The sequence below is a fragment of the Girardinichthys multiradiatus genome, chromosome X, assembly GCF_021462225.1.
Source record: "Girardinichthys multiradiatus isolate DD_20200921_A chromosome X, DD_fGirMul_XY1, whole genome shotgun sequence".
Lineage (NCBI taxonomy): Eukaryota > Metazoa > Chordata > Actinopteri > Cyprinodontiformes > Goodeidae > Girardinichthys > Girardinichthys multiradiatus.
The window spans coordinates 13057989-13074743 of NC_061817.1; the positions used below are offsets into that span (position 1 = coordinate 13057989).

General features: G+C 39.0%; 1 protein-coding gene across 1 annotated transcript in view; it reads left to right on the forward strand.

Annotated features, from left to right (window-relative positions):
* LOC124863357 (growth factor receptor-bound protein 2) overlaps positions 1-11426 on the forward strand; it is a 42874-nt gene extending 31448 nt beyond the window's left edge. Inside the window, exons 3-6 of the mRNA XM_047357703.1 lie at positions 364-461; positions 5861-5983; positions 6487-6655; positions 9398-11426. Coding sequence (XP_047213659.1) covers positions 364-461; positions 5861-5983; positions 6487-6655; positions 9398-9583 — 576 coding nt within the window. The 3' untranslated portion in view covers positions 9584-11426. The remainder of the gene's footprint in view (positions 1-363; positions 462-5860; positions 5984-6486; positions 6656-9397) is intronic.
* Positions 11427-16755: the final 5329 nt, after the last annotated feature.

Consider the following 16755-nt stretch of genomic DNA (forward strand, 5'->3'; position numbering starts at 1 on the left):
AATTTACAAAAGTTGTAAAATGGGACCTTTTTGTTTGTCATCTGCAACTGTTAAGGAAACCTCCCTCACATACGCTCATCGAGTGGCCCATTTACTGACCTCGATCTGAAAGATGCACCTCTGCTCTGCAGCCTTCATATACGCCTGTGGCTCATTGATCAGTTCCAATGTATTTGCCCTCTATTGAAACAAGTCTTTCTACCTTTATTCTTTTACCAATTCAAAAGCACTTGACATATTTTTGTGACGTATTTAATTCTGTCTGTAAAAACAACGATAAATTCTGAAATATTTCAGTATTTTCATTTTTTTTTCTGTATCTAGTTGGGCTGACACGTCCTTTTTCTCTCTCTGCGCTTCTAGGTGTTAAATGAAGAGTGCGATCAGAACTGGTACAAGGCAGAACTAAATGGAAAAGACGGATTCATTCCCAAGAATTACATAGAGATGAAAGCCCATCCGTAAGTATTAAGTATGGTTGTGATCCATCTTTTATTGACGATTTGTTTTTTTTAAAGTTCGACTCTATGATGTGCTGGATAACGGTGAGTCAGAATTTGACCCTCCATCCAACCACAGATAAATGCAACAAACTTTACAGCAGTCATCTCATATAATCTAACAGTAAAAATGTCATTCAGCCAGTGAGATTCCTCCTAAAGAAAAGGTAGGATACAATCTGTCTGCTCATTCTTCAAATAGTAGATTAGCCTAGCGAAAGTATTTGCAAAAAAAAAAAAAAAACAACGGCTGACCTGAGAGTGTGTCCTCTGACGCTAAATCTGAGCCTTTTAACGCCTGCAGCTATATGTGGGAAAAAGCACTTGTTTAGGTTTAAAATAAGTACACCACAAAGTGTTCAGAACATTTTATGAATAATTAATATTTATAATAAATACAACTGATGCTCCAGATGAAGTTGGACATAGTTGTAAAAAACAGCAACACAGATATCAGAATAAAATGTTTTGCAAAGCACCCAAACTACTCACTCTTTGTCGAGAGCATTAATAAGGTTCTTCACCCAATCCATTTCTCTGTTGATAATCTTTTCTTAATGAACTAAAGGCCAACACTGCGCCTCATTTGTCAGCCACACAGAGATAACATGCTGTGTTTGGTGTCTTGGCGTCGCCGTACGTTTCTTTGCCCCGGCAGAGAGGACGTCTTCGATCTCCTGAGGCTTCTAACTCCTCTCTGTCCGTTTGTAAGATCCGGTTATCAGCCAAACTGTAGTTTTCACAAAGCCTGAGCTATTTAGTTGACACACAGCTGACATCTCTTCCCTCTTGGATGACTCGGTGAAAAAAGTCCCGGTTGTTTAACAGTTATTTTTACCTTCGCATCTATGAATGTATCATCTCTGACTCTGAACGTTATAATTGTTGTTGGGCGGCTTGATTTGTTCCATTGTCGCCATGCTGCTGCCTTTCACCCACCAGTCTGACCAGAAGAGATGCAGATGGGTAGCTATGGACATTTCTATTCAATATTAATGATGATGAGTATGATTCCAGATATGTCACTTTGAATAAATGAAGCCAAAAATGAAGTCCAGCCCTGCTTCATGTCCCAATTAGTCTTTGGAAGCTGAAGGTTAAGTGATTGTGGATTGTGTGAAGTGGAGAAGAAAATGTTCCCTTTTATTGGCTTATAAGTGGCATGGTGCCTTTTTTCTTGTCAGAGTAGTGCTGTAGTTTTTCTACCGCTCCATAAAGTTTAATGCTTGGATAACAGTTAAACACAGCAATAGTAGTATTGTAAAAACGCTGTGAGTGTTTTTAAGAGTCTGTTAGATCTCCAAGCTACTGCCTCTTGACCAGCAGTTGTCATACCTTCCTCCTACTTGGCGGACAAGTTAATACATTTTCATCATATGGAACCTGCTGCATCAATGCCACGGTACGATGTCCTGTGTTTGACGTCGTCGCTCTTCGACAGTCTTCACCTGCATGCCTGGCTGCTTGGAGATGCTGCAGAAATGATGACTGTGGCAATTATAGAAGAATTACTTCAAAGAGCAAACCAAAGGGTCAAACTACACATTGTATAGATTTAGCGAATCCGGTGTAGTATCCTTCAAATCAAGACATTTGCTGCTATACTGGTCTAAGCTGTTAAATGCATTTTGTATTCTGTGCAGTCTTAGTGTTTCTGAGAATGTGAACAAACGAGGCTCCAAACTAGATTAGGAATACGTCAGTCATCACACAAATGCATACAGCATATGTTCCTAAAAGCAATACGTTTGGAACTAAGAACCAGTTGCATGTGACATACAGTTTCTATCCAACCTCTTCAGATGAATCTTGGCAGGATCCTTGGAAGTCTTTCCCCCTGGACCCACGTTCAGTGCCAGATTACCTCTCTCTTTAATAATGTGCCCAGAGCCTCTTATACTTAATTGAATATTGACCTCACTGCATCATTGCTGTGGTGCAGTCAGAAGTAACTCTTTGGTCGGATGGTTCTCACTCTACTGGGCGTATCGTTTCTCATTTTATTTACCTCTCTTCGTTGGTGCTGGTGGGCAGTTGTCCTCCTAACATTTTGCAGTAAAACATTTGGGCCACAACCCATTTGTTCTCTACAGTAAGATGATCCGTGGATCATTTAACAACAAAGTTCATCTGTGCCACACATCGGTTGGTTTCTGCACAAATACTGTTGATTTCTCGTAAACATCTCTAGTTATAATAACTGGAGCTGCGGTGAGCATCAACAGTGCTTCGAATGGATCCATACCAACATTAGAACTAGGCAGGGGCTGCTACAAGATTCACAGTATTGACACAAACATTTAAAACAAAAATATAAGCCGTAATCAAAATGTTTAACAGAAAAAAGCAACAATTGATAAATTGCTGCTGCTAAATTATATCACAGATATAATCTGTCTATATTTGTTTCTTTTTATTTTACACAGCTGAGAGTGTTGAGTTTCATGTACTCCTGATGGTAAAGGAAAAGCAAAGTTCCAACTAAAGATTTTTAGGAAAATCAAGAATAAAAAGCCCCTTCAGTCACAAGTGGTTGCATAAAGTTTAAGTCAATTTCTGAACTTCTGCTGAAGTTAGTAGAAATAGTTAAATAAAAATCTGTTACTCATTCTGCAGAATATTGTCCCTTACTGCTGTTCTGCTCATCATGGAGTAGCATTGAAAACTCATGTTATCTCAGTAGCTGAGCTGAGGTAATCCAGTTTGCACTCTGGTTAACAGACACACTGTTTTAACAGGCCAACTTTATGTTGATAACAATAACGGTGGCAACATTTAAATTCCAGCCCATAATTTTCTAAGCAGTCGGCTGTCTTTCTTTTAAATAAGAGAAATGTGACTGATGATTGTGGTAGAGCGAACAGGAAAGGGAGGAGCCACTTCACTCCCAACTCTGTTCAGTCCAAAGCTTTCTCTGGCATTTTATTAGAGGAGCTTTAAGCAGCAGGAGCCTTATGGTGGGAAATTGTAATGGTTTTGAAACCGTAGCTTTTTAGAACCATAGTATTGCTTGAGGTGCCTATTAACGACCACAAGTTTTAATATATTTTGGTGTGTTAAAGAAGCCTTAGTTGATAACATTTGTTGTGTCTTAAAGGTTTTTACTAAGAAAATCTGATGTGTTGTGAATTTGTGTTCCCTGACCTTCTGCTGCATTTACAGCTGCTAATCATTTACACTACATCTGTACCAGCTTTACACATCCAGACAATGAAAGTTTAGCTCATTCAGTTTTTGAAAAACAGCTTGTGTCTGGTCCAACTGGATGGTGAGCACCTGGTAAACATCAACTTTCTCAGTTGGGTTTACGTGTAAACTAGGCTATTCTAGGACACATCATGCTATAAAAGCAAACCATGCTGTTAAAGCTCTGGCTGTATGTTTTGGGTTGTTCTGCTCGAAGGTTAACCTCTACCCCAGTCAGAAGTCTTTTTCAGCCTGGAGGAGGTTGTCTTCTAGTATGTCCTATGTTGAGAACATCGACTCTGACCAACTTCCCTGTTCTTAATCAGGAAAAGCGTTGTGGCACAGCATGATGCTGCTACCACCATGTTTTACAGTGAACATATTCACCACACGAAGCCTTTTTCATGTCAGCCAAAAAACATCCAGTTTTTATGTCATAGCCCACGTGGCTCGGAGCTAACTGCAGGCTGAACTTCTTATGGCTTTCTCTCAACCAAGGCCTCCTTTTTGCCATTTGGTAGCGTTACTGCTTAGATTAAAAAATATGTGCAAAAAGCAAAACTTGAGAGTTGAATCTGGTGAATTTTAACTTTCATTTTTAGTATAATGTAGTTTTATTGTGAGCTTTAAATCTGCTGAATAGAATGTATTGCTGTAATATTAACAATCTGCTACAAACGTACCAGGCTTCCACACCTCCCAACAGACGGGCCTACACTGCTTTGCTGTGTAACGAAGCACAATGGTGTGGTTCAGTACCCAATCAGTCATGTCTGCTTGTAGACAGATCTTTGACCTTGTTCAACAATGATTGCGTTCTGTGACTCATGGTTACACATGCATGTTTCCACAACAGTAGACATGTCTGTTGCTCATTTTATTTCCAGTTTTCCTTTTTTTTTTTATTTGGGTGCATGAATTGCTCTGCTATCAGGCTGATCTAACAGGGAAAGAGACGCGTTGTGCAGATTTTCTGTCCTGCCGAGCTGAGATTCAAAGTGGGTTAAGAGTTGGCCATTTTATTACCGATTCCCAACAAAGTTTGAAGTAGCCAAGATCCTATCTTTAGGATGACTTTACTGCTTCTAATTGTTTGCACAAGGTTAAAGATTCAACATGATTTGCCTTAGCTGTTAATCAAAAAGCAGATTGAAGTTATTTAACACAACTTTTAATGACTTAAACCCAGATTTAAACCTAAACGTATTATTTCTATTGCTTGCTTCATTCTGGACTTTGAAACTTCCATTTTAAATCTGGGTAGCTATACAACTTAGAGCAGCTTTGCATTTATAGTTACATAACTAGTCTAGCTGTGGTTGTGCTAGAGGACAGTTCGGTTCCATTGGACCAGTCGGTTCTGGTTTCAAACAGAACTGCACATCATTCATACAGGTGGAAAACAGTGATTCTTGCGATTTGATGGCAAACATCTTAAGAAGCAGCGACCACAGTTCAGTTCAGTTCAGTTCTGTTTGTCGATAGAGCACTGATTCCCTTATAGACAGATTCTAAACCAGTTACATAGATTCCAAACAGTTATGAAAACGGTACAGTCAAGTTCTGTTTATTATGCCTATTAGTAAAAAAAGTTTTCTATCTCAGGAAACAGTTGGTATCATCAAATGACTGACAGCAGCAACCCCTGAAAGGGCTTGTAGGGACAGTTGATGACATCGAGTTGTTAACTGTACAGCAATCTCTCATACTGGGCATGACTGGGAGTTTAGGAGGCCAGAGCAGACACATGCACAGACAAAAAAGCACTGAAGCACTGCTCAGAAGTACGTTCTATGTTAAAGAAAAATTGTTGATGCCAGCGGTAGCTCCTATAGTGGCTTCATCTAGAGGAGAACCACCGCTAACTATGAGCTCTGACATCAGGCCCAATAAATGCAAACGGAAATCAATGTTTCCTGTTTGAATGTTAGCTCCTTCATTTTTATTATTATTATTCTTATAGAGCTAGTTTCATGTTTGGTTTAAACTGCTGTTTACTGTCTTCATACCTGTTGACCAGCAGCATTTGAGGCATTTGTTTACTCTTGTTGTATTTACTTCTGTTTTCTTTCTGACAAGGTTGACCTGAACCCTCATCTCTCTGTGTTTGTGAGCAATCCAACGTCTACATTAAAGCTCACAGTTGCAACCATTTCTTGTGTTTGCTTCTGCAGGTGGTTCTTCGGGAAGATTCCCCGTGCCAAAGCAGAGGAGATGCTAAACAAACAGAGGCATGATGGGGCTTTTCTCATTAGAGAGAGCGAGAGTGCACCAGGAGACTTCTCCCTTTCTGTGAAGTGAGTAGAACATGTCAGATGTCACAAACCCATGGCAGATATGAGTCAGCTTCAGTTTCCTCTGAACTCGGCTTGATGTTCTCCTTATATCAGTCTACATGTTATGAGCTTCCATACATAGCATGACTGAGTCTTCCGCAAAGTCACTTCCCTAATGTGGTGAAACTGCAGCGCTGCCATGTTGTCACTAACCTCTCTTTGATTTGTGATGGGTGTAAAACGCTGTCATTCTTTGCGTGTTAGCTCATTTCCTCTTATCTCTTTTCTTTTAGCAATGTAAATGTAAAGCTGATGCCAAGATAAGAATCCTAATTACTTTCAGACAGTTTTCCAACCATTTAGACAGCGCATATAAAAAGTCACTTTGTAGCAAACTGTAGTCTTTCTGCTCTGCCTCTGTGGGAAATGAGTTTTTTTTTTTTTTTTTTTTTTTTTTTCTTTAATTGCTCTGGGTTTTTTTCAAGCTTCCACCGCTCATAGTTTCCTACCGTTATCTGTTCTAGGTTTGGAAATGATGTCCAGCATTTCAAGGTCCTTCGTGATGGGGCTGGGAAGTATTTCCTTTGGGTGGTGAAGTTCAACTCTCTTAATGAGCTGGTGGATTACCACCGCACAACTTCGGTTTCCCGCAATCAGCAAATCTTCCTGCGAGACATAGAGCAGATCACCCAGGTAAGAGGTGACACCCTAGGGATGCGTAGCCCCTTAGTCTTGGCTCGAGGCAGCTCTTATACAGTGACTGAAACAAGATTAGGTCATTTTATTTAGTCAACTTGGGAAGGTGTTTCTAGAGTTCATTATGCATGTTAAAAACTTTGCACAGTAAATAGTCAGATCTGTACTTGCCTGCGGTTGATGCTTTTAGTAAACTTGGCACTTTTTCTTTTGACATTTGCTTTGCAAAAGTATTCATACCCCTTGAACTTCTCACATTTTGTCATTTTAAAGCCAAGAACTTGAAGGTATTTTATGTTCTGGACCAACACAGAGTGGTGCTGAATTATGATGTGGAAGGAAAATGAAACGTAGGTTTTCAATATGTTGTACAAATAAAAAATCTGAAAAGTGTGGCACTTAACACTTTAATTGCACCATTGTAAGACGTGTTTTGATCTAAACCATTTTGTTTTCATTTTGGCTCAATGTTTGGTGTTGTCTGTCTGGAGCGTGAACCTCTGCCCCAGTTTCAGGTTTTTTGCAGCCTCCACTAGGTGTTCTTTCATGATTAGAGAGCCTATATTCAGCTTCATCTGTCTTCCTATCCCCACGGCATGATGCTGCCAGCGACATGTTTAGTGGTGGGGATGGTCTCCTCATACTGAATGTATAGAATATATAGTGTATTTGCATGTAAGAGTAAAAGAACAGTTTCTGTTTCATCCTTTTCAGATTTACACTCAACATGGCTTGCAACACACTGTAAACCAGTCTGCTTATGGCTTTCTTTCAGCAGTGATTTTCTTCTTGCTACTCTTCTATTAAAACTATATGTTTAAATACAAATGCCTGCCACACTTCTCAGGTTTTTATTTGTGAAAACATTTACAAACCATGTATTATTTTTCTTACATTTCAAAGCGCTTTAGTGGTTATGAATGTTGTAGATGTAGTACGTGCTATGGTTTACCAGACAGACAGGCCTACGATTACTTATAAGGGCCGAGCCTCCTATAAACATGAAAAGGTATCTTCTGTGCAGCATATTGAACCTCAGTCATGTTCTGCACATACCACAAGCTACAAAACGCTAGCAGCTGCAAACAACAACATGCACCTGTTCTAAAGGCAACTGTAGACAACTCAACAATTAGATTTATCGTACTCATGTGAGATGCCTAGTCAGTTATCAAAGGGATCAGTGCTATCTAATTGATGAAGTATGCGAGTTCACATTTTTTATTTTCAGCTTTCTTCCTGGAAATTCTTCAGCATCAGATTTGGAAAATATTGCAGATTTACGAACACAATAACTTCCTCTATTCCACAGTCTGCTCTTACTAATGTTAGTGTTAGCTATGGTTATTTGTATTCCATGAATACAAATACTGCACAGCTTTAACTCCACCTCTACAGTTTCAAGATGAACTACAGTGAAAGGCAGGCAGAAAATACCCTTAAATTCAAGCTGTGGTTAGGTTGCAGCTGCAAGGTTGAGGGACAGCAGCAGGGGAAGGCAGAGAGATAACAACCAAAACCACTCAGAAGAAGTGATGCTGGAGGTGAGACGAAGGGAAAGATTGAGAGAGAGCAAGTGTGTGTGAGATGGTCTGGAGAGGAACTACAAGGTATTGTGTGTATGACAGGAAAAGTTATTATTTTTTTTAACAAAACGACTTACAGTTTTTAACAATTGTTAAAAACTGGATATAAAAATTCGAAAGGTAAAAAAGCAAAACTAGCTGCAATCCCCTGGTTGTATAACCATGCTTACGCTGGAATACTTTATTGAATCAACTCTTGATTGAGAGTCTTTTTTTGGATCCACAGCTGTCATTAGTCATTCTGATAAACTGGTAGGATTTTCCACTGACTTGCATATTGAGCAACAGCGACGTTACTAAAACTGGATGTTTCATTATAAACGATTAAATAACAGTGCAGAAATCCTGACTCTAGCCTTCATGTAACACTAAAGGAGCCGCAGGGATTTCTAGTTAAAACAAACATCCAGGCTGGGCTAGATTCCCCCAAACCATTCTAAGCATTGAATGTTATCGTCTGATAGAACCAACGTTTAAGTTCAGCAGGACAACAAAACACCCTCAGTAAAATGTGGAGGCAGCGTCATGCTCTGGGATTCCCTCTTTTTCAGACTTTGTGTTGAAGTGGATGAAATCATGAACAGTTTCAAATACCAGATATTTTTGGCCCAAAAGCCTCAGGTTGTCTGTTTTGACAATCAAGAGGGATTATATTTTCACCATCACAACCCAAACATACATCCCAATCAACAAGAGAGGTCTTCACTATCTGATAGATTAGAGCACTTCTGCCAGGCAGAGTGGGCAGATATGACCAAGTCAGGATGATGGATACTGGCAGACTTTAACAAAGCATTATAACGACAATATGCGCTCTTATGCCACCGGGTTACTGCACCTTTTATTATTTTTTATTATTATTATTTTCCTTCTAGCAGATTAGTTTGTTCTTCAGTATAATTGTAAAGGCTATATGACAGATTAAAGGTGGAAGAACTTTTGAAATAATTTGTCATGGGATCATTTTTGTTTGTTAACAGCGATGGGTAGACTGTTTCTTTTGTGCAGCAACAGATTTTTTTTCTCCTTTTGACGTGAAAATTATTGTTTAGACTTAACCCTGCTAAATATGGAATATTTTTACTACAGAATTAGTTATGTTGAGTTTGCTTCCTGCTCAACCTTCTCACAATCTCTTTTTCTTCCCCTTCAGCACCCTACATATGTGCAAGCGCTCTTTGACTTTGACCCCCAGGAGGAAGGAGAGTTGGGTTTCAGACGCGGTGACTTCATCCAAGTCCTGGACAACTCTGACCCCAACTGGTGGAAAGGAGGCTGCCACGGCCAAACGGGCATGTTCCCTCGCAACTACGTCACTCCTGTTAATCGGAACATGTAAACAAAAAAAAAAGAAAGAAATTCAGACCAACACAACAGCAACCATCACCACCATCATTATCACAATTGTTCTTGACCTCATCCTCCCCGCCATCCAACCTACAACCAACCCCTTACCTCTCTGGGTCATCCCCCCCACCCCCACCCCAGTGACATAAAAGAAGAAGAAGAAGGCAAATGACTGAAAGAGGGAGAGAGAAAGCAGGAGTAGAGCTGCCGTAGGCGTAGCTATGTGGGTGGCAGCAGAGCGCAATCAACCTCTATCCGCGCTGAGAAAGTTCACCTCCCTGCTGAACGCCTCAGTGAGGACTGAACTGTCTGAGGGAAATCAAAATGGAGGAAAAAAAACTAAAGCATCGTGTACCAACCGTGAAGACAACCAAATGATTGAACCGCTCCCACAGCTGCTTCTGTCTTCTCAACTTCTTAACATTCTGCCCGTTTTCCTTTTACTTCTTTGCCGCATGTTGTTTTAATCACGTCAGCAAATTGTCTACCAGTAAATCGGAACTCGTTTTAAGGAAAAATTTATAAAAATTAAAAAAGGAACTGTTTTAAATAATGTACAAAAAGAGAAGTGATGCCATCTTAACATCACAGCTAGTTTCCATGTTTTAAGACCATTGGCATGTAAGCATTGTACATCAGTTGTCAGCTTTATAAATGAATCAAGTATAGAGAGAATCCATTTTTTAAGAATATATATTATATATTTGTATGTTTGTCTCTTTTACCTCTAAACAAATTGTTTTCCATTTGTAAATTATGTTCGATTTTCTGTTAGTTTAGAATAAGACCTAGTAGCTCTAGAATGTGATAATTGGCGACTTTTTCTTTCATTTTTCCGGGGTCTTGGATTATGACATTTAAGGCTTCACAGCTTCCAATTTGAGAAGATTTCTTGTCTGTCATGCAAGTACAGTAAAGTTAGTTATCTGAAGGAGCCAGTCTTGTCAGAAAGCTAATAATGACCAGCAACAAGAGCCGTGAGTGCTGAGAAAGCCCTTCAGCTACCTTAGCACACTGATGGCAACCATGCTATTTTGGCAGTGACTGTAGCTGACTTCACCTATCGACAAACATGAGGGAAGCACCGGTCTGAGAACTGAACCACACAAGGGATTTCAAACGACATGCTGAAGTAGTAGTGTTGTCAATATTCATTTAGAGAGTGGTCCACACGGATGTATACAGGTAGTCAACGGTCATATTCAGATACATTAAATGCATGCACAAGCAGACACTCTCCTGCGAGTAACAAAAGGGGCTGAGTTTGGGTAATCGCCAGTGCAGACCTGCAGCTGGCAGAAAACTGAGATTGTTTTTTTTTTTTGTTGTTTTTTTTTTTTTTTTCAAATGCTAAAAGTTGAGAGATCAGCTGAAATAATGTAAACAACTTATTTGTTTTTGTGTTTAATGTGCCGTGTGGTCAAGCACTTTCTTTTTTTTTTTTTTTTTGGTTTTGGTTTTTTTAGAACCTTTAAATTTTTGTGCGTTCAGTGCGTGTTTATTTACCGTTTGTGTTCACCTTGTTTTGTTTGTTTCCGTTTCTTGTTCTCTCTGGATAGTGCCTTTCTCTGATGTGTCAGTGTCTCCGATCTGCTACTTTGAGCCCCATCCCGCTTTGCTCAGGATCTGCCGGTCCTGCGTTGATAGTAAATGTAAATAATCAAAGATGTCCCATCAGATAAAACTCAGCATTCTTTCCTCCTACATCAGGCCACCTTCACCCTCACCAACAAGGAACTGTTGTGTCTCTCTCCTCGTCTTACCTTTCGACACTTTGCTTTTTTTTTTTATTTGCGTCTGTGTTTTCAATTAATAAAATGCAGTTATTAAAAAAATGCGTTAGTCTTTTCTTTGCTATTGGCTAGTATAAGATTCTGATGGAACAACATTAAGTAAAAATTGCAGCTTTAAGAACTAATTTAACAATTGTCCATAACACTGCTAATAGGATTGATTATTACAGTTTTATTATTTGAACCATCAGCTCCTTGTTTGGCAGAAACCTGCTCCTGTCGATTACAAAAACCACCAAAAAGCTTTATTTATATTTATTTTTTTTTCTCATCTTTTATTCTAGTATACAATTGGAGATAGTTTGTGGGTTGGGAATGAGTTTCATTAGAACAGTTAGCTATAGCATATGGTATTTTGGTTTTGATACGCAGACTTATGAAACATAAAATTATTTTTTTAATAGTTCTGTTTTTCTTTTTATAAATGACATACCCATTATATAATATTTAAAATAATGTGAGCTGATAGTAAATTGCCCATCTGCTTTAACTAGCCTTCAGTCTGCTGCTTAACAGCATATCCCTGATGAGTGTGGTTAGAAGCGTTTCCTTGAATTCCCCCTTGTTTTTTGGTCCCCGACCAAAATATTTCCAAATATTGATTTTGTCTATCATGTAACAAAGAAAATAATGTTGCAGACCCCAATTTAGCCTGCTGACTGGCAGTGTGCAGCAACAGGTGTGGGTCTGTTGTGTACTCCATGCCCCATACAGCAGGAGAAAACTTGATAAAAGACATTTCAGATCCAGCCTCATGCTTACATTAGATGCAAGCAGAAAGAAATTCTTTAAAGCCTCTTCAAAACATTCTCATTCATATTTGCAACATTTTGTCCAAAAGTATTATATATTGTACTATACCTCGGTGTCCTTTTTCTTCTTTTTTTTTTACCCAAACTGCTGCAAGAAGAAAAAATCCCATATGAGTGCAGTTTATTTACATTGGTTCTGGTATTTCCGAGTTAATTCTTATCAGGCGCCTATTTATCAACGGAAAACTGAGGGATTGATACTGCATTGAACATTGACAACCAGGGGTTTCCCTAAAAGTCAGGGCAGGATGTTGATGCACTTACAAAGCGGAGTCGTACTCCAGGTAATACAGTATGCAATGCTGAAGAATTTGATACCTTGTGGCAGAGTGACTACATTTTAGAAACTACAGTCAAAGAGTTTAGTTTTTTTCTAGTCTAGATTTTTCGAGTGTTTTTCGATTCTGTGATGTAGATGATGTAGATGATGCACATGCATCAGCAGATCTAAAGAGGAAGCTGATGATACCATTTCTTGAATAGAATATTGCGTTGCTCTGCATGCAGCATGCTGCTGCAGCCCTGCAAGATGTTAACCGGCACATCAGCCACGGTCTGGTGCACTGTATGCATCGCATTTTCACAATCGACACTGTTTCTTAGGCCCTCCTCCCTGCCGTTTCTGCCGCAGACCACCTGAAACATATTGAGTTGCGTCTGTGCTGCTGTCCTATTTGTGGGTCTCTCAACTGGAATTATTCATAATGTCATGCTGCCTCAGTGCAACTATTCATCTCTGGACAAAGTCATTCACACTGCAGCCTATGTGATTCAAATGAAGGGCCTTCTTTTTTTTTTCCTCCGCAGTATGTGCATAAAACGCAGAGTGCAGCACAAAGTGCAAAGATGCCTTTTCTAAAGTCTAAGGCTAAAGCACTATTTCTGCCCCAGGGGTTTTGCCTCTGAAGTCTGACGAAGCTGCCATATGGTGCTGCTACAGAAGTCGACAGCGAGGCTTTAAAAAGCCCCGGCCCTCCATTCAGTCGAGACATGATTTGAGAATTTGCAAGTTCGTACCCCGTGAACTGTTCCACGTTTGTCACGTCACAACAAATTTCAGTGTAATCTATTGGGATTCGATGCAATGGACCAATTAGGGCTGCAACTAACACTTATTATGCTAACTGATTCATCTGTGGACTATTTTTGGGGGTAATCTATTAATTGGATAGCAAAAGGTGCTTAATAGGAGATTTGTTTTACAGAATTTGAACCAAGGGAAGCTAAAACTATGCTATTTGAGGAGTTCTCGATAGAACATATTTACAGACAAAGAAGGGTTTTCATCTTAAATGAAAAACGTACATATTGTACAATGTTGGCCTATTTAATGCTCTGAGTGGGTTGTTCTTTCAGCAAATGGCATTTTGTACTGTCTGTATACTCCAGTTAACGATTAGTGGATTACTAAATAATTTGATAATATTCCAATAAGCGATAAATTTTTTCAGCCCTAAGACCAACACAAAGTAGTGTTTTAATATGAGGTGGAAGGGAAAATATACAAGGTTTCAAAATGTTTTACCAGCACACATCTGAAAAGTGCGGCATGCATTAGTTTTCAGCCCCGTTTGATCTGATTCACCCAAATGAAATCCTTTGCAACCAGTTGACATAATCAAGCAATCTTCAACATCCTAATCAGTAAGCAAAGTCCATGTGTATTTAATATCTGTATAAATTGGGCTATTCTGCAAAGGTTTGTTTGAGAGCCTTAGTAAACAAACAGCATCATGAAGACCAAAGAGCACTTTAGACAGTTCAGGGATAACGTTGTGGAGAAGTTGAACGCAGGGTTAGGTGATGGCCATCTTCACTTGAAAAAGAGATGGAACTTCAATTAACATTCTAGTTAAATGAAAAAAAACTAGCTTCAAAACTTTGAACATCTCATGGAGAACTGCTCAATTCATCATCTGTGGTACAACAGCAGTCCTGACAAGACATGACAGTCCACCAAAACAGAAAGGTCAGGCAAAAACAAGACCTTGGTAAGTCTGGAGGAGCTCCAGAAATACTCCGCTCAGGTGAAAGCATCTGTCAACCACACGACTAATAATCCCCACCTCACAAACTTAGCTTTTAGGGAACAGAGGCAAAAAGGAAGTCAGATGTGCCATTAGCAGTTTGCCACAAACAACCATATGGAAGAAGGTGCTCTGGTTAGATGAGACCAATCTCATCTCTTAGATCTCTTAGATTTTGACTCACATGAAAAGCACCTTGAACACTCTACTCTCAATGTGAAACATGGTGGCAGGATTATGCTGTGATGGTGCTTGTTTCAGCAGGGACAGTGGAAGTGGACTGAGCTAAATCCAGGCCAGTGGAAGAAAACCTGTTTGAGACCAGGCCAGAGGTTCAGCATCATACCCCAAAGGACTTGCAGCAAAATCTGCATTGAAAGGAAATTCTGCCAATCATTGACTACAAGGATCTAAAGACAAAAGTACACCATACTTTTCAGATTTTCTTTTGTGAAAAGATTTTAAAACAGATATACTTTATGTGGTTTTATGATTATGAATACAATATTTTTGTTCCTGTTTAAAATTATACATAATGCTATCAAAGAATAAAATGAGTGGAGAATAATGACTGCTTTCAGCTGAACCAGACGTGCATTTGTAGCTGTCACCACACCCTAACACTCTTGGAGCTGACAGGCGATACCAGGTTTTCCCATTTTCAAAGTTGGATTGGTTTGTTGCTATCAGGAAAAAGGAGGAAGGCTGTGAGCCATGACACAACGCAAATGATGGAGCACTGTAAAAAAAATATTAGCATGCAAGAGACACACAAAAAGCCCCACAAGAGGATGTAACATATTTTGGTTGAACTCTTCGGTGTCTATTTCTTCCCATATTGTCAGTTTACTGCTGTAAATTATAACACATGGGTAAGCTGCAGTCTGCCTGCCTCAAGGGGATGAACTTAAATCCTGCAATCACAAATCCATGCAAACAATAGGCATCTCTGTGGAGGTGTTTGATACGCATTAAAGTTATCAGATCACTTGCTTCAGCTGCATGAGTGAATGCATTTATCTGACACGCAAAGGTTGAGACTTTCCACTCCATTCCCCATCAGCCCCACAGGTAGAGGTGACGCTTACAAGTCTGGCTGTGTTTGGACTCACGTTAGACCAGTTGTACACAGTACAAAGCTCTATGTTCCAGTGTAACCAGTCAAAACACTGGTGCACATATCATGCTTTATGCAAATGACATGTGTACTGCAAACATTGCTGTCATTGTAACCATGTCAGGGGCTTTTTGCTCCTGCTAAATATTGCAAATAAACTTTTGCAGTCTGGGAAAGCAGCTATTTAAAACAGTTACAGAATTTAGATACTTCACGTGATTCAATTACCGATGCTAAGATGAAGCTGCATAAAAATGTCAATACTTCTATAATAAAATCTGAATTTAGAGAACTTCTTCGTCCACAAGGTCCCTGAGAACTTCAGGATTTCTTCAGTCATTTTTAGTGTACTACTGCCACCTGCTGGGCTTTTTCTGCCACTACGCAATAACAGGGAACGCCTGAATAACACGTGTGCATATTCGCTTTTTTATGTGTTGGTCTTGTTTTCTGGTGTTTATTTGTAATATTTAAGATATAACTGATATTATCACTTTCAAAAGCCTAAAAATTTTTCTTTCGATTATGTAACACAAACAAGGCTATGTAAACATCGACCCATCTCCGAATATTTTTTTTGTCTTTAGATAGTCCTAAAATTATTAAACGTAATAATTTTGAGATCTTTGTAACCCTACTAGATACTATTTTTTGCATAATTTTGTTTGCATTGTGGGGTGAATTTAAATTTTTCACAATTTTTCTTTTTATTCATAATTTTTCATAGACCTTTTAAATGAAATAGAGCAATCTGCCCCCCCTTCTTCATTCTTTATTATTATTATTATCATTAGGTTAAGATTTTTTTTTATTTACGTAAACCTACCAATCTGGATGTATGGCTAGATATAAAATCAACTTCGACGGCTTTTTATTGACTGCGCAAATAGACGTCGAACACAATCAGTGCCGGAGCCAGTTTTTAATTTTTTTGTTTGTTTTGTTTTTGATTTTGTGTATGCTGAGAACTGAGGTTAAGAATTTGTCATTCATAAAAAAAATGGAAAACATCACACACTTTCTTATCCTGACGTATTACGTAACTTTTTTTTTTGACTTGGGATTTTCGGAACCTTGAATGGGTTCTGGTTTGGAATTGACTTAGTTCTTGTTAGGACTGTGTATGATTTGTTAGGAACTGTTTTACGCTCTGACTGTAAGATCAGTCTGTTTTATCTAACTGGTTAAATAAACAGCATTTTGAAGCAGTTTCAGATTGGAGGCGCTGTTTCGTCATGTATATATTTCAGAGGGATTGAACATCCAGTACCTGAAGAGCACCGTTTGCTACTTTGTCTACTCGATCAGGGGCAATAACCAGCAAATGAAAACATCTGAACTAAAAGATATTTTCTGTGTAATATTTGTAATTGAAAAGCAGAAGGCTTTCTATGAAGAACTAAAAGGAAAATATC